Below are 23,085 nucleotides of genomic sequence, written 5' to 3' on the forward strand. Positions count from 1 at the left end.
GAAAGGATAGAGTCTTCCGGCAGGTGGGAGGAGGAAAGTGAACCAAGGACGAACTATCAGGCAGGTAGGAGAACAAAGCAAGAGAGAGAGGGAGAGCAGGAGAGAACAGAGGGAAAGAAGGAGGGAAGAGAGAAGGGAGGGAGAGGGAGAGACAGAGAGAGTCAGAGAGACAGAGAAAAAAGAGGGAGAGGCAGAGAGAACAAAGAGGAGAGAGACAGAGAGAGGAGAGACAGAGAAAAAAGGAAGAGAGGCAGAGAGAACAAAGAGGGAGAGAGACAGAGAGAAGAGAAGAGAAGAGAAGAGAAGAGAAGAGAAGAGAAGAGAAGAGAAGAGAAGAGAAGAGAAGAGAAGAGAAGAGAAGACAGAGAACAAAGAGGGAGAGAAACAGAGAGAGTAGAGAAGACAGAGAGAGACAGAGATACAGAGACAGACAGAGAGAGACAGAGACAGAGACAGGGAGCCTTTATTCTAAAAAGCTCAAGATTTTTATTGAGCTCTACTGTTCTTTACAGTCTCTCTCTGAGGAAGCAGATTGTCATATATCTCTGTTTCACAGGTAAAAGATGCCCAGAGAGATGAAATACATCTAGCTCAACAGTGGCAGATATATTAATAGAAACTCGGAGCCGGAAGAGATCATCTTGCAGTCATTTCCAAATCCCCACATACATAAATATATTTCATTTTTACAGAGCTGAGGCCTATAGGCAGGGAGTGACTCGCCCAAGGCTATTGAGTCAGCGGCAGCCCCTAGCAGAATGCCTGGCATGTTACAGGTGTTTAATAAATTCTCGCTGATGTACTGACTATCAGAGTCAGGTCTAAAACCCAAGTCTCCTGATGCCCAGTCCAATGGCCTTTCCATTGTGCTTACTAGGCTGACATCTTCTAATTCCCATGGTGCCCTCACTAAAGGAACTGCAGTAACGGTTTTGGAATCATTACCTGAGGTTGTAAACATCTCCATTCTCAGTCTAGTCTTCCCATCCCACTGCCTTCAACCACAGACCATCTGATCTGTCAGCATGATTGACATGTTGCTAGGTAGTGGTTTTCCCCCTATCTTTTCCCAGCCAGATGACTTCAGTTCAAGTAACACACTGATGAAAATCCTAACACATTCATAAATGTTTAGCTAGAAAGCATGCATGCATGATTTTAAGTAATTAGGTACTCTAATGGCAAGAACAGCACTCCTTATGCTTTTCCCTCATTTTTTCTCCATAGAATACACATTTCATAAATGTGGTTTTCATATTGGCCCTTGCAGGTAAAGAAGGAAGTGCTAACTGTGGATTGAAGTAACTGGCTATGATCAGCTTGGAGAACAGAAAGATTAATAGGGAATCAGGGAAGGGGGAGTGTCTAAGCATTTGAAAGATTGTCATGAGGATGCGAGATTAGACTTTTTCTGCATGGCCCCAAAGGGTGGAACTAGGACCAATGAGTGGGAGCTGCAGAGAGGCGGCTCGACTTGGGAAAAAACCTCCTAACAAGCACAGAATGATGCAGTGTTCTAAGTGTTTGTGGAATTGGCAAGACAGTTCTTCGAAGACCAGTGGAGGTCTTGATAACCACTTGTTAGGGAGTTTTTTAGAGATTCCTATTCAGGGGTAGGTTGACCTCTTCTAATTGTAAGATGGTAAGATTCTATCACAGCAGAACAAAGAGAACTCTTCTAACAAAGGCAGCCTGGTTTTAGAAAGAGCCTTGGAGTGGGAGTTGGGAGAATTAGAGTTTAGTCACAGTTCTGCTAACTGGTGACACGACCTTGAATCGCATCACTCTGAAGTTTTGCTTCTTCTTTTGTTTTGTTGTTCAGTCATTTCAGTCGTGTCTGACTCTTTGCGGCCCCATTTGGTGTTTTCTTGGCAATGATACTGGAGTGGCTTGCCATTTCCTTCTCCAGCTCATTTTACAAGTGAGGAAACTGAGGCAAACAGGGTTAAGTGACTTGCCCAGGGTCACACAGCCAGTACGTATCTGAGGCCAGATTTGAACTCGGGAAGATGAGTGTTCCTGACCCCAGGCCTAGCACTCTATAAACTATGCCACATACCTGCCCCTCTTCTGTTTTATGAGAATAACAATCCCAGCCTTCACCAAGGGGCTAAGAGAATCTAATATTTGTTGAGAAGGGGCTTCAAAAAGTATCAAGTGCTTTACAAATATAAAGAATGACACAACCATCACTGTTATTCATTGTTCCTATAACTCTCCTGCACCGAGGTGAAAGAGCTGCCCGGGAACAGAATGTTTTAAAGACAATTTGGGTAGAAACCAAGACTGCTCAGGAACCAGAAAGGTGAGATCAGAGACAGAGATGAACTCAGGCTTTGGCCAATTGGGTGGCTGGTTGTTCCAAAGTTGGGACAGTTTCCTAGCTTTGAATGTAATCATACTTTGGACCCGTAACATTTATTTTGACTCCAGTGGGCTGGAGCTTTGGGTCTTTTTTTCTGACAGCTTAGTTTTTCCCTGTTCTGTTCTTCCCTTATAATGTCCTCCTTGCAAAATTTTGAGGAGCTAAGAAAGATTAGAATCTAACTTCATATTCACTCTAGTGAAAGGCCAGGAAATTAAGGGTCTATAGTGGGGAGGCAGAGAACAAGATGAAAAGAGCCTGGAAAAAGAAAGCTCAGAATAGGACTTGGCAACCCACTCAAGATTCAGACTGGCTACCTTGGAGAATTCTGCACTGTATCTTTGGATTTTCCCCAGCTGTCACCCCCTCTGTGTTCCCTTATGGTTCCTAATACTACAAACTTTAAGAAAATTTGAAAAGTAGACTGTTTGGAAAAGGTCGAAGACATTAGAACTACGGCTTAGATCTACAGGTGAGCTAGAAGAAGGTTAATTCTTAGTGGGAAGTGCTCAGCTGTCAGAAAGTGAGGGGACCAAGATCAGGGTATCCCCAAAGCCCCAGGAGAGGCCGAAGAAATGATTGCCCATACAACGATTCCAAAGCGGCTGGCTAGCTGTTCCCTGCACACAACATTCTATCACCCCATTTTATGTCTTTGCAAAGGTGGTCCCCCATATCTGGAAGGTACTCCCTTGTACCTCTGTGCTCTAGAACCCTGAGCGTCTTTAAGAGTGCAGCTCAGGTACCACTTCCGAAGGAATGTATTTCCTAGCGCTCCCTTCTTTGAGAAACTACACTGCATATACTTGATCGTGTACTCCATTAGCATCATCTCTTCAAGGGCAGGACGGTCCTGCTTAGCTCTGTCTGGAGAGATGTTCCCTCTCCCTTTTCCCCATTTCCCCCCACTCTGCCCATTTTCTTATACAAGAATGGTTTTTTAAAACTGACTCAATCTAGAAAGACAAGTGATGACTTCTTTTTGATTTTCTTGTTATCTATGGCTGAGTCAGATATTTATTTCTTTGAGAATACTGCTCTTGGTAATATAAAAACAAAATTTTAACCCGCCCTATACTGTCACTTCAATTAGATTAAATTTTAAGAGCACACAAATGTAATGTTCCTCTCTGATTAAATTAGAAACAGGTGCACTTTTGCATAAGGAAATTAGGTTGCAGACAATATGAAGATTTGCTAAAATACAGACACTGATGAAAATAAGTAGCCCTTTTATTTGTAATTATTGAGGCAATCTGTTCGCAAAGTGTACATGCTAACGGTCTGACAGATCTGTGGACTCCAGCAGGCTGCTATGAACAACTCCAATCAACTTAAAGAGTAACAGATTTTTTTAATAGAAAATATATGTACATTCTCTTTTCCATCTCATGGTGCTATTTACAAAGCAGAAAATGCCATAAATAGAAATTCTGTAGTTACACTTTGCTCCCCATTCCCCCACCCCCAATATAAATTTCATCTGCATAGAAAACATTTTGATGGTTTTAACTGTTTCTTCTTTTTTATATAAATATCTTATAAATCTGAAGATATCTGGGCATACAAAGGTAGGCTTTGAGATAGCCAGGGTGTGGATGCACTGCTATTGCTTTCTGCTGCGGTCTCCCTCAGGGAGGTGCTATGCCCTGAAGGACGAAAGGCAGAGCGCGTCACGGGCCAGCTTCGTCGATGCGTCTCCGACAGTACGGACAGCAGTTGTGCTGCAGCACCAGAAGCTCATAATCTTCTGAGTGGAACATCTACCGAGAGGAGCAAACAGTCATTGAACAGGAAGACTCAGAGGTCCAAGGATGCACCACCGTCTTGGATTTGGGTTGCACTGACTTGGCCCAGGGTGGGCCTTCCCTTCCAGATATCAAATGTTTCAGTGCCTGGCAACCTCTGGAGCTCTCCAGTCCAACAGGCAGATAAAGCCATGGGCACAAAGGGGAGAAATTACCTCCAACCAACTGAAACTGGTCAACATTAGGGGTCTAGGCTGGAGTTTGATGTTAAGGGGATAAAATGTAGATCCCTGCCCAGAAGGGACTGGGGTGGGGGTGGGGGGGGCCTGGCTGCACGTCTCCCACCTGAAAGCATGAAGGGCACATAGTGATGGAGGCGTCAGGGAGGAGGGAGCGGAAGTACTGCCACTGCAGCGGCTTGGGCCAGCGCTTGATGAGGACATCCCGCCTGCTCATGGACCGAAGGACTGCCCGGTTCACCACCACGGGAACAAATTCAGAGCCCCCTTGCTACAAGAAGCAGATGGGAAAAGACGAGGCAGAGTGCCCAGGGCTTCACTTATACTAAGAAGAAGGGACAGTCACCCCTTTGGGGATATCTCAGGCCTGTCTCAGAGTTAACAAGGGTTTCAGAGGCCCTGGTCTAGCCTACCACTTCATCCCACAAAGGATTCTTTCTACAGCCAGGGATACATTTTCAGGACCAGGGAGCTCACTAGCTCGTAGGTTACTTTGGTCCATTACTGGACAATTCTTGGTTAGAAAGTGCTACCTTACTCTGAGATAAGCTATACCACCACACAACTCCCATCTCCTGGTTTCAGTCACATCTAGAGGGCTATCCCTTCTCCAGAGAACACCCTTCAAATATCAGCGATCATGTTCCTCATCTCCAGGATAAACGCTGACACCAGCCTGGTCACCCCTGGCTGCGCACGCTTCAGTAAAGTGTCCAGAACCAAACACGACACTCTAGATGGGGTCCTGGTCAGCTCTCAACAGACGTTAACTAAGGATTCCCAATGAGCTGGACTTGATGCTAATTCAACTTCAACTCTCCCATTCCTGTCTGTCCCAAGATGCTTAATCTGCTGCAGGAAGTCTCAGCAGAGGCACCGGCGCACATCCATGTGGTCTAATCTCCTCTGGGCCCTCACAGCTACAGGGGATTTTATTCTTCCCCAAGTACTGAAGTCAGAAAGCCAAGTGAGGGGCCTACACAAAAGCTCTCACCTCAAAGCTCAGTTTGGCAGTAAATGGGTCATCTTCCTCGATATGGTCCACAGTCTCATCAAGTCTCAAAGTCTGTGAATCTGGAGGGTTTTGTTAAAGCAAGCAGCCTGAGGAGGCCTCATTTAGCCACCTGCCCCCCTGTGTCTTGTTAGCTTCAAAATGATACACCCTTTCATGTCCAGAGTTTGTACTCAAGAAGTTCACAAGCTGTTACATGTACAACCTGTGCATCTCTGGGAAGAGAAGGAGAGGGAAGAGAAGGCCACGGAATTTTAAAAATCATCCTCTCAAATGGGGGGACATATTGAGATTGGCCTAAAACCACCAGTGAGTCACCAGCAGACAAGAACAGGACCGAGCAATATACCCATGGTGATGCTAATAACAAGCACCCCGCCTGACCTCACCGGCCGCCTCCCTAGGCCTCCTGTCATACCCTGCCCCACAAAGGATACTAGGGTTGGTTATTTCTTGCCACTTTCTTTCCTTTTTGGTTAGCCTCGGCGCCTCCAGATCAATGAGCGCCACGGCTTCTTCATCAGTGATTCCATCCTCCAGGTAAAATTCCACCAGGTGCAAAACCTCTGCAGAGTGGGAGTCATGGGTCAGGGATGAAGAGGACATCAATAGAGCTAGTTTCTCCTAACACTGGATCTCGGCCTAGATTTGGATCCCCAAAGGCTTTGCAGACTGTCAGCAGACTCGACTCCCTGGCTCCCCAGCCACCTCCAGGGAGTCACGAGCATGAAGCCTCCCCCACCAGCTCACCATCCACCCCAGGGAGTGAAGAAGAGAAGCGAGGCTCCCACGTGAGCACTCCCTCTGACTCACCGTAGGAAGAGGCCGAGAAGACAAAGGGCTGCCGGCAGTTGATGCACACATTCCCCAGATTGTTGAGCAGGGGGTTGTTGGTGGAGCACCTATAACACAAGGGCACTAGCTCCTGCAAAGACAGAACCACCCCAGACACCGCATGAAGCCAAGTGCACAGGCTGCCTTCCCCCGCGGGCAGGGGCACAGGTAGGGCCAGAGCGGGCCGTCCTCCTCCTCCACCACTGCTTCTTTGGCTGGGCACTGCACCAAAGGGACATCTGTGTGTCCCAAGGGAGCAAGCCATGTAGCCAGCAGCTCTGTGGGCAGGCCACCTGTGCAGGCGGGGAGAAGGGGCGCCTGGTACACCTGTAGGCAGAAGACAGGCTAGGCTAGCCCCTTTATTTCAGAGGAGGAGACTGGCCAAGAAGGGAAGTAACCAGTCTGTCACATCGAAATATGTTGGAAAGTCTGGATAGGAACCAGTTATTCCAGCTCAGCTAGGGAGACCGGGGGTAGTGAGAGAGGAGAGGAAGTCCTCAAAGACTTCCTTCTCTAGGCTCTGCCGCTGCTACCGCTCCTTTCCCACAGCACAGTGAATGGTTCAGGGCAATACTGTGAAGAAGGTTCTTGGGAGTCACTGATCAGAATGGAAGAGAGATGACCACTGTGTGAGAGGAGAGGAGGGGAGAGGAAAGCTCAAGCCAAAGGCAGCATGAGGGACAGCCTGGCCCGGACACAGGCCTCTGAGGGCCAGCACGGCTCGGCTTCAGCCCCAAGTCTGGCTCCAGACCTGGGAGGCTGGCAAAGTCCACGCTGCCATCTGAAGACTGCAGGCTATTCCTAGGAGACACCTAACCTCCAGGTACCAGGAAACCACCGAAACCGCCAGAATCCCTCAGGCCAGGCTCAAACCAAATTAAGGAAATGATGAGGGGAACTGGGAGCGAGGTCATGCTCAAGACTCCAAAATGTGAAAACTGCAGGGAAGGAGACGGCGGAGGGGGGACACGCCTGGAGGAGGGGGCCTGAGGTCAGAGAGGGAAGGGCAGAATGAATCCTTGGGGACCGTTTAGAAACCAGCACAGATCTCCAACTGAAGACGGGAAGCCATCGAGCAAGGGCTGGGCTGACTGGTATGGTCACCAGGCAGCCAGAGGGATGACAGGGGTGAGCCCACACCAACACTCACCTCACTATCGTGAAAGGGCTTCGAGCGGATTGTCAGGCTGCCCAGCTCAATGGATTTCTGGAACCTCGCGGGGATCTGCAGACCCTGCAATTTGTCGTAGGCATGACGAGCCAATTTATATGCACCCAGAGCTTTGCTCTGTTTGGCCAGGGTGAATAACGTATTTCTGTAATCAAGTTGAGGAAGGAGGAGGAGAAAGGCAGCGAGGTAACCAAGGGTTACTTTTGGAGCAAGCTGTGCATCAGAACTCAGTTCTTACCAGTGCCAGGAAGGTGTGGGTAGAAGCTTGAGAAGTGCGTTTGCACATTTGTAAGATGTAAATGTATTTCTTGGATGCAGAGCCATACGATTTTTTCCAGAGATAAAGACAGTGCAGTTTCCATTAATATTTTAACCACACGGGTTCTCTGGCCTCTCTTAAGGCTCATCTTGCTCCCTAAATTTGGGCCAGAACGTCTCTACTGCTCTCAGTAATGGCCCGTGAGCCAAACTTCTGGCAGACTGAGAGGCTGGCTCAAGGCTAGGACAAATGACGCTTCTCGCCCTTGCCTCAGTCTGATTCTAGGTCAGCCCTGGATAATTTGGCCTGGCCTAGAGCAGGCCTTAAAACATCTGGTTTGGATCAGGCCTTCTTCCTGTACCCCTCGGCCCCACTTTGAGTTATGGGCTCCCAGACTTGGCCTATGAGCTACATCTTTCTCACTCTGTTGTTTCCCATGTGGTGTCTCCATTCGGGTCCCTGTGATCTCTGCACCTGCCTTGGGAGACTCCATAATGGGGCCTCATGCTGCCCATCCCCCCTTATCATCCACAATCCTCCTCTTCTAGTCCAATGTTCTGTTCACCGTTCCCTGGGACCAATCATGTTCATTTCAGCCTTTTGTGTCTTTGCTGATGCTGCTTCCTCCACCAAAGCTTGAAGCGTGCTTTCCCTGCTCCTCTCCTCCTGTCCTTCAGGGCTCACACACCAACAGTGCCTCCTCCAGGAAGCCTTCCTGGTTCTCCTACTCTCACTGATGTCCCTCATCTCTGAACTCCTCTAGCATTCGGCAAATGTGTCTCACAACTTAAAACTTAATTAACACACACTTAGGCCATTTCTTAATTGTTTCATGTCCTATTAGTTCATAATATCCTCAAAGGCAAGAACTATCTTCTGCTGCGTCCTCCATAATACTAAATACAGTGCTGCGGAAATGTCTGTTACTCAGGAAATACTGGTTGACAAGGGTCAAAGAACCTGCAAAAATGAGACCCCTCCCATCACAGGACCCTCTCTCCTGTAAGTCCCCCAATGTTTTTTATCTGTTGTGCATAAGAGTACTGTGTTTAACAGGATGTCGCAGAAGAAGAAGGTTTGAATGAGATGGTAAAAGGGATATGATCCTGGAAATGAATCCATAGCTGGAAAAGAGATGATGAATGTGGTAAAGGGAAGGGATAACAGAGAGCTAACCTAAGGGATAAGCTAAAACTGAAGAAATATAAAAAAACCTAGAATAAGGCCTTTGGCGTAAGACAGAGGCCCTCTATGGAGAGCTGCACAGAACAAGAAAACCCAGCGAGGCCTCCATCAACGACTGAAGAACTGGTGCATTTAGACAGACAGACAGACAGATCACAGGTGTAGGGAGACAGACAGAGATGGGGACACATGATTTTAATGGTATCAGGAACCTCCCTCATTGATGCAAACTAGCAACTCATTCATAAGAGAGAGAGCTGCTTGAGGTAATGAGAGGTTCAGCTGGTGCTGGGGGCAGGGCTCAAAGCCAAGTGGCCTTATTACAGAGGAGGGCTGACATCTTAGCTTGAATCTAGAAGACCTCTGCTCCATGTGCTCCTCGTCCATGGGAAGTCTTTAACAAATGCTTGTGGAAGCATTGACCGAGAGAGACCAAACATTCCAGAAGCCTCAGGCACTCCCAGGGGCCAGGACCCAGAAGGTCCTTCATGCTAATTCCCCCTTTGGCAGAGACATCTTCCTTTCCCTGGCTCATTCTCTGTGATAAAACAGTACTAAGGATAGCTAGCTCACTCTTTTCAGAGGCTATTGGAAAGATAAATGGTTTTGTTTGCAAAGTGCTCTAAAAGAAAAAGCTATGGGCAATTAGGACCAGGGTGAGGCGGAGCTGTGCTCAAAACCATAGCAAGGATACACTTTAGAGATACCCAAGGGCGTCTCCTTAGACAGGCTGTGAAGCAGGAATCTGGAGATGTTGAAGAGAGTTTCAGGAAGATGAAAACTGAAGGGCTCCTCCTGCAGAAAGAAAAGGGGGGAAAAAAGGGAGTTAAATTCCTTAGTTTAATCCATGGCCTATCAGATCTAGAAATCATTTCACTGAATTCTGAGATAATTCAATAGAGGCTGTGGTGAATTCTCTCTTGGCCCTAGCTAGGAAAGGCCTTCCGAGGCAAATCTGTCCTATAAACAAGGTCTTAAGGAGAGGGTGGCCTAGGTGACGTGAAACAAACCATTCTGAAGGAATCTGGCATGTTGATTGTTGGTAAGCACATATATGCTTTTAATTATGCTTTAGATAGGATTGATGCAAGTAAGCCGGGCCAAGCCCCCTACTTGGCCACACTTGGCTAGCAGTTAGTTATAACTGTTGTGGGCCTTAGATAGTAATACAACTATATTCCTTTATAAAACATTCAATAATTCAGGCTTTTCACTAAGTTCCAAGGTCTTCTCCAAATCGATCTGAACTTTTAAAAGCTTACTACATTATATCATATCTTTCCAAGGTCTTAGTACTTTCCAGTTCATTCTCTACTTCCCATCAACAACTCTGCTTGGTTTGGAATCCCCAGAACATGATGTCCCCAGCCAGGTATCCCCTGGGGCCCCTTCCAGCTTCCTTTTGTGTCTTGGCTTTCCCCATTAGACAGTAAGCTCCTTGAGGGCACAGACTCTCTTTCCCAGGGCTTAGCATAGTATCTGGCACAGAGAAAGTATTTAATGAATATTTACTTAATTTCTAGCTACCTTACTTTTTCTACATACTCAGCTGGATGTAAGAAAGTGAAATGTTGCCTTAATTTTACCCTGGGGATTTTGCTGTAATTTTTCCTAGTGAGGGAAGCAGGAAAGAGAGAAAATAAATGCTTCTTAATTGAAAAAAAAAAAACTTAATTCCAAAAAAAAAGTTCTAATAAAAACCTCTATCCTGAGGTTGCTTTCTTTGCCAGGATAAAACTGGGCACAAAAACCAGGTTCTAACTTGGCAGCATTAAGTGTGACCTCTCTGATTAGCCCTGTCCTCTGGGTTCTTGAGGAAGGGGCTGGGCTGTCCATTTTCAGGCCTCAGGTTGCTCCCACATTATTCGAATAATAGTTTGGGAGAGAAGAGGATGCTCCTTACTAAACCCTATGGTTCCTGTAGAACAGCCCCTCCCCCAGCACAAGAGGAGCTCATCCTTGGGTCAGCACTTCAGGTACCCAGGACTCAAGTAGGTGGCACTCACTACACCTAAGTATGGCAGAACTGGCCAGACCAGAGGGAGACCAGTGCCTAGAACAAAGTAGATACGCAGTGTCTGTGTAGGTGATCATATTCCCAAGCACTTGGAACAGTTCCTGGCATATACTAAGCGCCTAATAAATGCTGGTTGTCGGACTTGATTCTGAAGAACAGTTACTGGGTATGTGATCAGGAAGTGACAAAATGACAAATCTTGTTTCTTTTTACCACTTAATGAAAAAATGCTACATCCCAGTGGTGAGATGAGCTCCTTAAGGGCATCTCTTTTAGCTTAATTAATGACTACTGAATCAAATGAGGACACCAGTCTCTGAGAATCTGAGTTCAGATGAACACCTGGTGATTCCCCTCCCCATCCCGCACCCCCAACACGGAGCCCTTGGGAGAGACTGAGAGACATATGGCAGTGGACAGGGGAAATGGGGAAGAAGGATCGGAACTCCTCAGGGTTCAGGGTCCTAATGGGGATTTTGAGGACTTCAGTGCTGTCAAGGCCTCAGGTCAATCCTTGGCCCACTTCCCTAGGACACAGTAACTACAAGAAAAGTAGTTGTCCAGTTTGGCTCTCCTCACTTTAATAAGAACATGAAAGAACTGAGGACGGTACAGATAGGAGGACCCAGAATGATCAGAGATGAAAAAAACATCATCTGAGGAAAAGATCCAAGAAGTTGAGGAGGAATTAGGGTAGTTACAAAAACGATGTTGAGGAAACGGGCTTAAAATGAGAAGATTCATAGAATGTTAGTCAGTTGGGACCTCTGATCGCCTGGTCTAACCATCTCATTTTACAGAGAAGAAAACTGAGGAAAAACAAGTCTATATGCTCATAAAGTAACTTGCCCAAAAAGGTCACAGTAAGTAAGTAGCACTTCTGGGCCTGTTAGACTTGAAGACTTATCTACTAGAATGGGAATTAAATAATGGAGGGGTTAATAGGGAATTTGCATCTCTAGGAACCTTTAAAAAAAACAAGAGACCAACGCTTCTAAGGATGATCCGAATTACTAGTGCGCACTTTCATTCTAGAATTCTAGCTACATACCAATTAAGAAATCTACTAGGAACAAAAAAACACAAGATTTTTAAAGAATACTTTAAAAAAAAGCAGTCGGGATTACTCAGCAATTCCTTGCGTCTAAATTGGTTTCTTATGTATCTCGAGGTCTGCTGCTCATTAAAAATGAAAGGAGCCCCCAGTTCAGGGAGCCCCACTCCCCAGCCCGTCGACAGCCTCACCGTGTAGCGCTGAATGGAGTGGTACACGTGGTAGAGCTCAGCCAAGTGCTGGAAGTGGTGAAACTTGACCAGCATCTCCTCCTTCTGGCCTTGGTCCGCTGCATGTATGGAGGCAAGAGGAAGAAGACCAATCAAACCAAATTCCCATCTGCCTCTAACTTGGTCAGAGCAGGGAAAAAAAGGACCAAAGAACAGACAAGAAGGACCGGTGCTAGAATTAGTTCTTTGAGGGCTGACCTGAGGCTAAAGAAGTGGCAGGAGAGAAACCTAATGTGTTTGATGGTTCAAGAACTGGGCAGCCTGATCTAGAGAAGGGGTCTCAGCCAGAATGATCATGGCGGACACCACCTGATCACCAGAGCACCCCTGGTCATGTCCATTCAGCACAGCGCCTGCTGTGGTGGGGACAGATCAAAGTCAGAAGCAGCAGAAGGATGAACCGTATCCAACATCGTCCATTGTCATATTGTCCCTCATCTCTCTGGGCCTCCCTCTTGAATGCAAAGGTAGCAGCAAGAGAGGGCATGAGCAAATCATTGGCTTTGTTCTGAGGCTAATGGAGAAGAATTCCTTCCCTGAACATCACCATTCATTCAGAGCCATCTTTCTTATGAGAAGCCTTCTAGAACAGTACCAGTGCTAGAAGGCAGCAATTTTTCTCTGTAGCCCATAAAAGCCAAATAAAAAATTCCGTGTGTTATGACATGTGATTCGCTTTTCTTTTTATTAAAAAAAAAAACAAAACAACAAAAAGCTGGTGCTCAGAGGGTTGCAGCTACAGGTCCCTGCTGGGGAAGGAAATGTTCTGAATTAGCATGCAGGGCAAGGACTCTTGGCTATAACCTCAGCAGGGCATTCAGGTATTTGTTAATGCTTAAGGGGAAACTGGAAAAAGATGACATGCCAGATTATGCTTCAACACAGGGTTCTAGATGGTACAGGCAATAAACAAGCCCTGGGTTTTAATTAAAATGTTACAGCTCATTAGATGTTGATCTCCATGCTGGAGTGGGGGTAGGTAAAACAGGCCTGCCCTCTCCTCTTTACTTACCTTGAGCTATATCGAGACACTGCATGGACAGCATCCAGTAATAATATGCTGCGTCATTAAATCTGCTCTCGACCACAGCATTGTGAGTGAGTTGTTCCAACACTCTGACTGCCTCGCCCTGACGGCCAGCTTTGTGGAATGCTGGGGGAAGAAAACATCGGGGCGGGTGATGCAATCAAGTCACTGAGACGGCATTTCACGGGGCTCAGAAAGAGGACTGGACAATGGGGAATCCCGGTTTGCGTGCTGTTCCAACTACATCTGCATCTATAAAAAGCCTCTGTAGTTACTGGGCCCCTGTCAGGTTGTCTCCAGGTCCTATGTCTATAAATACCAGTGGTGAGAGCCCCCCGCCCCCCAGTACAGCTAATGGAGCCTTTGCAGCAGGGAGAAACAGCACCTAGTTTTTATACAAGGCTGGCCAGAGAGCTCAGTGGTAAGGGACCTTTTAAACTACTAGTGCTCCAACCATTTCATGTCAGATTCCACACAGGGATTAAACCTGCATTGATCTCCAGGTCATCTGGTCTACCTAGTGGTGGAGCCAAACCTTGAAGGTCTGTGCCTTCGGACTTGACAGCTTATTTTCCCACCTCTCCTTATCTGAGGCATCGTTAGGATCCTGGTCTCTGGAAAGCTGGTTCAGTCAGTGCATCACAACCTCCGGATACCAAATGAGAACACTGTCTAAGCCAGGCTTTTCACCTGAGCACCACAGACAGAATGCCTCCATCTGGACAACTCCCACAGCCCTCTGAACTTACAACGTCCAAACTCATCTTAAGGAGAGGAAAGAGACTCTTGTCTTTGTTCCAATCCTGCCTCAAGTGTCTTGAACACCAAGTTACTATGGCGATGGATTCTTAGAAATGCAGAGACAGACAGATGGATAGGTTGATATGTTTTGCCCAAACATGCAGATACTTCAGCAACTGGGTGCTCTGGAAATGCTTACATCCCGAGAGAACACTCTGTCCTTCAGAATGCCTCAAAACCACTCAAGTCACTCCTTCCCACATCCTCACAAGCCCTCTGTGAAGTAAGGAGGCAGCCACTGCTCCTGAATGTATCTAAGTAGAGATGAGATGCTGTGGGATAGAATGTAAACCTATTTCCAAGAAAAAGCGGTGGTTATCGTTCTAGCTCTCTTCTGCCAGGATCTCCTGCCTCCCCAACGCTGTGGGATAAGCCCCCTTTAGCAGCTTCCGGGAGCAGAAAATTGCCCCACCTTAGCAAGTACTACTTGGAAGACACCCATTCTGTTGGAAAGGTGCTGAAATGATTCAAGGCAGAGCCAAGAAAGAACCCAAGAGGGAATTCAGGCTTTTGCCACTGAAAACATCTCTGGATGACGAAATACAAGATCCACAGCACTGGGAAGGTGGCATGAGGGCCGAGGCCAAGTCTGAAAGCTGGACTCTTGCTACTAACAAAAGCCTACCTTTCTGGGCTTCTTCAAAGCGATCGTTCTCTGCCAGCCACTGGGCATAGGGCACATAGACATGGTCCTTAAATTCAGGATGCTTCTCACCCAAAGCAAAGGCCTACGAGAAGGAGCAAATGTGTTCTTAATGAACCAGCTTACTTTGTCCTGTGAAAAACATTGTACTTGGCAGAATTAATTATGGAGCTGTCAGATTTCTCCAGCATGACAACCCGGCATGGGGAGGGGCTCTTTCCTCTCCTCCCTGCCTCCAGAAAGTCAAAAACAAAACAGGCTCTTTGAAAACAAAAGGCAATTAACAGCAATATGCAGAAGACTGGATTCAATAACAACACAGTCTGTTTCTGGACCATAGAAGCTGCACCAAATCGGAAACGTTTTATTTTGAGGGCTTGCGTAGGCTTGGGTGGTGCTGAAAACAGATTTCTTTTAATTAAATCTGACACCTAAGGAAATGTAATTGACATCATCATCATCGCTGCTTATTATCTGTTGAGTGATAACTGTGGCCTCAGTGCTGTATAGGCCGGATTAGCCATTTCTCCGGAGCCCCAGAATCAACCGTAAAGTTCTGCCCTCTGCCTCATTCTCTCTGCCTTTGAAATATCAGCTACTGAGGCATCCATTCCAGACACAGCACTCATTTTTAAAGAAAAGGAATCAGTCAAGCACAAAAAAGCTGTAGCAGAAAGCTGTACAAGGCAACCAAGAACTGCCTGATGCACAGTCTGGATGGATGTGGTCCAAGATGCTGTAATTTACGCTTCTTGAAAAATCACCTTACCAAGTGGACTCAATGAGCTCTTCTTCCCTGACTCTAGACCCCCTGATTCCACCAAATGGGGTCATGTGAACAGCCAATAAGAAATGCACAGAGCCAGAAAACGTCCACATTCAGCCACAGGCAGGAGCTCCCGAGACCAGTCAGAGCAGGATTCTGGAGTGTGCAAAGGAGTGGACCCAGCTGGCTTCAGGGCACCAGGAGCCCCTCCACCTGGCTCTGCTCATTCCTGCTCTGCCCCTCCCAAGCCAACAGAGCAGAGACTCCAGGGTCAGAAAGGGCCAGGAAGCCAGCCAGTGCCTAAGAACTCTGGGGGTGCTTCTGGCTCATGAATGACACAGGTGTAGCCCCCAGGCAGGGAAACATCTAAAGAGGCTGCTATGGAAACCAGGCAACCACAACCACTTAATTTTAAAAATTAAAGCTAGGAAGTGAAGCAGCTTGCACAGGGCTGCACAGTTAGAGGCAAAGCCCCACACCCTCAAACTGGACCACTGATGCACTCCCCTGCCCCACCTGGCAGAGCCCCATCAATCTCCTCCCCCTAGCAGCTTCTTGGGCTGAGGACAGCCGAGGCACCCCTCCGCGGCCTCCACCAACACCCTGGCCCCCAGAGCACAGCCATCCTCACCTCATCCCAACGCTGAGTTTCCACATGAAGCTGTACCAGGGACTTCAGGTCCCCTATCTTCAGGTAGGTCTCAGCTGCGTAGCCAGGATTGTCCAGTTTCTTGAAGTAGTGAGCACACAGTAGCAGGGGCTCCCGTTCGGCTTTATCCAGCTTCCGGGCAATATCGATTAACCTGGAGATGGGAAGAGAGAAGGCAGGCGTCAGTGGCCCAGCAGCAGGCAGAGGGCTTGGCCCAGGAGCTGCAGCCCTGGTTTTACCACTACTAGCTTCAGACCTGACTATGCGCCAGCAGCTCAGGACCCACTCTGTTTCTCTCCTCTCAGAGGAAGGAAAAAAAGCTACACCTACCTGGGTACTTACACTACCAACCCTCCAGGGCAGATGTAGCCATACAACAACCAGCCCTTAAAGACCTCACAGGCTCTTTACAAGTAACAGACTATGCCAAGGAGATACCATAGGGTCACAGACTCAGTGCTGGAAGGGACCTTAGAGGCCAGCTAGTCTAACAGTTTCATTTCACAGATGTGAAAACTGAGGCCCAAGGAGGTGAAAGGTCAGATAGGGAGTGGGTAATACAGGCAGGACTTGAGCACTGGCCCTCTGACCTCCAAGTCAGTAACCTTTCCACTGGACCCCACCACCTCTCCAAAGTTACCCCCTAGACAGTGTGGCTGCTTTGGTGTGTCTATGCAAAGATTCAACCCTCTCGTACCACTGCCACTCTGTAAAGATGAATTAATGATGGCATGGTTCACCATGAAATGATATCATCCTCTTTGGAAGAGTTAACATAACTCTAACTTCCAAGTGGGCAGCCTACTCATCTGACAGGAGCTAGTTCAATCCTCACTGGAAAAGGGGGAGGATGATGTGACCTCTCATTACCCCACTGGGGGTCACCATCAAAGAGAGATAAGTGGATTTTGGGTTGCACTTTGAGCTAGAGGAGAGAGGGAGGCCTTTACAAAACCTCCCCTCTTCTCCTGGTCAGACCCAACTGCCCACCGATGACAAGAGAGGGCCTGTATGCCATCTCATCCCTTCTCTCCCACAGGTGAGGAGAGCTGAGGCTGAAAAGGATGTGCTAACGCTCTCTGGTCAGGCCAGAGTTAAGAGTAAATGGACTCTTCTGGAGAAAACGGGCCACGCACAGAGATGATCACTGCTTCCACCCTGTAGCAGAAAGGAAGGAAGGGAGGCAGCTGTCTCTGGAGATGCCTCCTGTAAAAGAGTCATGTCTTAAGGTTATGTCAATCAGCACTTAGGAGAGTAATAACACCTAAAAAAAGCTCTTTCCAGTGGAGAGGACACATTAAGACAGAAATATGACAGAGGCAGCCCCTCCATCCAACAAAATATCCATAAAGTGGGGCTTTTTAAGACCCAAGCAAATACATATGTTCAAAGCCTCTGAGTTTAATGTTTTCAGAGATACTTGATAATGAAGCACCATAAGAGAGAGGGGACCCTAAATCCACATGGCTCTTAACAAAGCTTTAGAGCACTACCCTCCTGGTGAGAAAAATGGATTTTAACACATAAAACCTGTGTCTTAGCCTGTAGCTTTTCTGTTATAAACTTTGCTACAAGTCAGGAGAAAGGATGCAGAAGGTCAGGTGGCTGTTAAGGTGGCTGAAGGGGGTGGGGATCTGAGCACAACAGGAGACATATTCATTCTAGCTCTGCCTAACCACACTTGCCTAGCCTGGGCCGCTGGTAACCTTTAAATGCCAGCTTGGTGCTCAGGTCTTTGCCATCTCCCCATTCCTCCCACCCTGCCTTCAGCTGCCCTTCAGGGTAGCTGCTTCTTACACCTAAATTCACATATGTGCAGCTGTTTAGACTCCATAGCTCTGAGTCTTGGAATTCACTTTTCTAGGATGCATGAGGATGAAGGGGAGTTGATACTTTGTGAAAAAATACTCATTTTCCCCCCATTTGGTCAGAACCTAAGGAGTTGACATGAGATGGCAGATATTCCCAAAGTTTGAAATTGGAAACCTACATGTCTACCCAGCCATGATCGCCACTGATCTCTATGGCCTTGATGTGTTCTCCTGCCGACAGGTACATCTCCACTGCAGCTTTGGGTTCATTGATATTTCTGGCCCAGTCGGCCTGCTTGGTGATCAGCATCTTGGTTTCTTTGGGGTCTCCAGATCCAAGGAAATCCTGAGGAAGCAAAGCAAACACAATGACACTTTTGTGCTTCCTGCCACCAGCATTATGTCAGGCTGCTAAAGTCTGAAAGGGGAGGGAGGACTCAGTCAGACTAAGGCAGGCAGTAAAGACTGGAGTGCAAACACACGCCTCCCAAATGACCATGCCGCAGGGGCATGGGTTAAATAAGGAAGAAAGGGAAGATGGAGGGGGAACCCACACAAGGATTCTAATAACAAGCATTTACTCTGTTTTTAAGACACCTATAAAGCACTGCACCTAAATCTCATGAAATTAATGGTCAACAAGTCACTACATAATAATAGAACACAATCTACCTGGCAATACATATTACACATCCATTACCTCACTGGATCTTTACAACCAGACCATATGTATGTGAATATATATGTATCATTTCTCCAAAAAATAAAGTCAAAGCACACTGAAAAGCCACTTTAATTACTAACTTTTGTGTGGCTTCCAAGGAAAACTGTGTAGATAGTGAAGAAATAGGAGAGGTCTAGAGGTAGCAAGGAAAAGCTCTGTTACTCTCTGTTGCAATGACCTCTAGCAATCACTTAACCACTCCTGGCCTCAATTCCCTTATCAATAAAATGGGAATTATAATACTTGTGCTATATACCTCTAGGGGTGTTGTGAGGAAAGTATTTTAAAAACAGGAGTGGTTGTGGTTATTATTATTAATAATATAATAATGTAAAAAATAGTCACCGTTTACCTTGATCAGACTGCTGCCTGGAGCCCACAAGGAGCATTCTACCCTGGAAGATTTGCTGATTTTATAACTTCCAAAGTGGGAGGGGGGAGGGTCTTTCAGAGGGCTCCTGCTGTACCACCATTATCTGCTAATGACTGTCTGAGGATAACATAGACAGACTCAACTTCCATGTAAAATCTACATGCTCTACACAAAGCTGTAACAATTGAATATCTGGTCAATTAAATCGGACTAAAAGTATAACACAAGAAGCTACATTTCCTTCTGAGTTATCCTAGTGCCCACTCAGCGGACTCAGTCACCATAATGGGGGAAAGAGGTGGCCTAAATATGAGTCCTGAACTAGCCTGAGGGGCACTGTCTTGGTCCACGGTTCTGAGGAATACTCCTGCAGAAGAAACATGAAGTCTTCACAGTGGTGGCCAGGTACAATCCTACCCTCCAATCTGGGAAGATCTGACTTGTATTAATCAGAATCCTAAACTGTTTGCTCAAGGCTTAATATACTGAGTTTCCAAGGGACACTTGGTTCAACAGACCCAATTTATACTTTATCTAGGGATTACGGTGAAGACTTTATCTTACAGTAGACAGAAAGAGGCTGTGTTGAATGATGAATGAGACTAAACAGTGTTTTTCAATCTTAGTGATTTTGATAAGGACACACTACGCAAGACTTAAAAGCATTATTATCCTCTTTATCACCAAATAAACATGTCAGTTATCTAGAAAGCATACAATTAATTTGTATGGAGGAATGTAATTTTAAAATTCTGAAAAACAGATTTAATCTTGAGAAGCAAATTTGTGAATAAACAAAAATATGCCATGTTAATAAGCTATGTATTCCACATTCCCCCCCCAAAACATAATGTGTATGTACACATTTTCTCAAATGCAAACTGATACAGGAACAGAGCCGAATGAGAACCAATCCACTTTGAATCCTGATCCAAAATCTTAAAAAACAAAAAGGAGCTCCCAAGTATTCATATTTACAGGCAGGTGTCCCATATGGAATGTGAACACGCTTTATTTTCTAGGTGAAGTCTTATGGGTGGACTGGGGAAACAAAAATGAAAGATAGATGGATCTGATACAGCAGAAGAAGTTAAGCCATGGTTGGGAGAAAAAGGAGCCAGAATCTGAATGTGATGGTCAATGATAGTTTTCCAGCAGCTGACACAATAGACCTTCAGGCATGTTAAGAAGGCGTCTGATACATCCCCTAAAATATCTCTGCCACTTGTTCCCTGAAAACCCAAATTCTATCTATCATCAGGTTTCTGGCTCTGTCCCATGTAAAAAGTAATATGCAAATACCCTGGAGAAGAGTAACCTAGAATTTTCACTTTACATGGAGTAGGAGCTCTCCTACCATCTGGTCCAAATCCCTCACTTTGCTTTAATTGAGTTCACATAGCTAGTCAGGGACAGTGCCAGGACTAGAAACCAGGTTTTTCTCTGCTTTTCCAGAGCTCCCTGAACTCTGCTCTGATGCTCCCAGGTTTCCTGCTCACCAGTTTCATCTTAATTAAACTAGTTTTGGTCATTTACACCCTAATGTGAATTAGTTTTGTCAGCTCCTTCTGGATAACAGGCTTTGAGAGATAGACATGGCACTGAACACCTGAAGGAGATATTTTTCCAATACAAAAGAATCTACAGTGGGAGAGGAACCGTTGAGAGGCTTTGTTTTATGCTTTGTGAATATTCAGAAAGGAAAATATGATCAGGTCAAACAGCCAACTTAAGTTCATCAAGAACAAGTCCCGTCACCCAAGCTGATCAATGGTCAAAGGTTATGAACAGGCAGTTTTTGGGAGAAGAAATCAAGCTATCTACAGTCATATGAAAAATGTTCTGGATCACTACTGATTAGAGAAATGAAAACTAAAACAACTGTGAGGTCCTATCTCGCACTTATCAGAAATGACAAATGCTGGAGGAGATGAAGGAAAACAGGGACACTAATCACTGTTGGTGGAGTAGTGAGTGGTCCAACCATTCTGGAAACCAGTTTGGAACTAGGCCCAAAGGTCTATGAAACTGTGCATCCCCTTTGACCCAGCAATACCATTACTAGGTCTGTATCTCAAGGAGATCAAAGGAAAAGGAAAAGGTAGCTCTTCTGTGGGGGCAAAGAACTGGAAATTGAGGGTATTCTCATCAACTGGTGAACGGCTAAACAAGTTGTGGTACATGATTGTGATGGAATACTGCTGTGCTATGGGAAATGATGAGAGGGATGGTTTCAGAAAAACATGGTAAGACCTATATGAACTGATACAAAGCAAAGCAAAAAGGACCAAATCATTGGGCACAGTAACAGCAATGCTGTAATGATGATCAACTGTGAAAGACTGGCTACTCTGATCCAAGAGAATTCTCATGATGAAAATTATTCACATCCAGAAAAAGAACTCATCAACTCTGAATGCAAGCTGAAGTATAACTTTCTCTTTTGGGGCTTATTTTTTGCAACACGGACAATATGGAAATATGTTTTGTGTGCTTTCACATGTATAACTGATATCATATTACTTGCCTTCTCAGTGGGTAGGGAAGGGGGTGAAAAGGAGAGAGAATTTGGAACTCAAAATTTTAAAAAAAGAAATTATAAATTAATTAATTAATAATAAAGTTTTTTTCGAGTTTAAAAAAAGAAAGAAAACATGATGGGTACACTTTTGTAACTTCAAGTGTTATCTTTCCTCAATCTGTGGAATTTAAATGAATCAATATTGCTTGTTCTAGAATAGACAGATGGACATATTCATACCCATATTTAGATATACACATATTTATGCATAGTAATATTAATAAATAGGAAGTTTTACCCCCCTTCTGAGTATCTGTGTATTAGAAATTTATTTTCCCTTACTCTATTGAATTCATTTCAAATTCAAAATCCCAATTTTTTAATATCCTAAGTATTTTTATAAAGCCTTTGAATCCTCACTTGAGAAATAATTCAAAATTACTTTCTGGGAACTCACCAGATAATTGACATGCATACAAAAATGTTAACTTTCCTTTGCTTTCTACCAAGATCTATCCTTCTTTTTGGCTTAACTTCAAAGATAAGCTATCACAGAGCACGTAGCAGCAGAGATATGACTCTTCCATCTCATATTCCCTTGTTAACTAACCTTGACCAAATTGGCAAATACTCTAGACCTGAATTGTCATCACTTTCAGGCAATTTTTGTGCTAGAATATCCCAAATTATATAGTAGAAGTAACACTTTGATTCCCCCAGACACTGGCCTGGTACTCCTCCAAGAGGTGGAGCATCTCCGACACCCATCCGACATATAGGTCTTCTCCTATGTAAAAAATATAAATTTGAGAAGCCACCTTTGGAGCTGCCATACCACATAAATATGGGATACTATCTATCACCTCATCAACCTAATTTAGACACAGATTTGGAAACCTACAGCATCCCATTCATATCTCTTGTCAGCAAGAAATTCCATTAGTAAATCTCTTTTAGGCAAAAATAAACCCCAAAAAACAAGTAACATCAAACTCATCCTGTTTCCTTTTCTAAGGTTAGCAGATTCATAGGTGAGGAGTATGCCAGAAAATATAGTATTTCTGCATTTTAACAAAACATTTTTGACAGAGTCTCTCATGACATTTGGATGTTTAGATAGACTGGAGGATGGCTGTACCATGGGATTCTAAGACTGATGATTAATATCAACCTGAGAGAGATCTTTAGTGCAGTGTCCTAAGTCTCTGTCCCCATTTTATTTAATATTCTCATGAATGACTTGGAAGAAAGCACAGGTGGCCTGTTTATCACAAGTTTCAATTATAGAGAGCTAAGAGGAGGGGAATAGTTAAAATGTTGGAGGAAAGAAACAGGATCCCACAATTTCGCAATAAGCCAAAGAGTTTACTGACTTTACTAAGATGGAATTTAATAAGAATATGTGTAAAGCCCTGCCCTTGGATTAAAAAAGTCACCTACATAAGTACAAGGTTGGGTCAGTGTGGTTCAAAATACACTAAAAAAACTGTGCGCCAAACTAGTTTTCATGGGAGAACTTGAGCTGAAGAAAGAAAGGTGAAGAGGATTTGGAAGACTTTGAAATTGTGAAGAACAGAAATTGAACACAGGGAGGGGAACTCTGAGAGAATTTGAGAAGTTGCGGGAGAAGCAAGGAGGCCTCCAGCTGAGGGAGAA

The 23,085-nt window shown here is 45.4% G+C and overlaps 1 protein-coding gene across 3 annotated transcripts in view; it reads right to left on the reverse strand.

Moving 5' to 3' along the window:
* Positions 1-3,580: 3,580 nt before the first annotated feature.
* The window catches only part of IFT122 (intraflagellar transport 122), a 72,104-nt gene continuing 52,599 nt past the window's right edge, over positions 3,581-23,085 (reverse strand). For all 3 annotated transcript variants that reach the window (XM_036738077.1, XM_036738079.1, XM_036738078.1), the window contains 12 exons: positions 17,991-18,157; positions 15,983-16,154; positions 14,568-14,670; positions 13,127-13,267; positions 12,076-12,173; positions 9,508-9,608; positions 7,349-7,514; positions 6,178-6,289; positions 5,802-5,930; positions 5,347-5,426; positions 4,459-4,623; positions 3,581-4,128 (listed from right to left, as the gene is read on the reverse strand). In XM_036738077.1, coding sequence (XP_036593972.1) covers positions 4,039-4,128; positions 4,459-4,623; positions 5,347-5,426; positions 5,802-5,930; positions 6,178-6,289; positions 7,349-7,514; positions 9,508-9,608; positions 12,076-12,173; positions 13,127-13,267; positions 14,568-14,670; positions 15,983-16,154; positions 17,991-18,157 — 1,524 coding nt within the window. In that variant the 3' untranslated portion in view covers positions 3,581-4,038. The remainder of the gene's footprint in view (positions 4,129-4,458; positions 4,624-5,346; positions 5,427-5,801; positions 5,931-6,177; positions 6,290-7,348; positions 7,515-9,507; positions 9,609-12,075; positions 12,174-13,126; positions 13,268-14,567; positions 14,671-15,982; positions 16,155-17,990; positions 18,158-23,085) is intronic.

The sequence above is a fragment of the Trichosurus vulpecula genome, chromosome 9 (genome assembly GCF_011100635.1).
Source record: "Trichosurus vulpecula isolate mTriVul1 chromosome 9, mTriVul1.pri, whole genome shotgun sequence".
In the NCBI taxonomy this organism is placed as follows: domain Eukaryota; kingdom Metazoa; phylum Chordata; class Mammalia; order Diprotodontia; family Phalangeridae; genus Trichosurus; species Trichosurus vulpecula.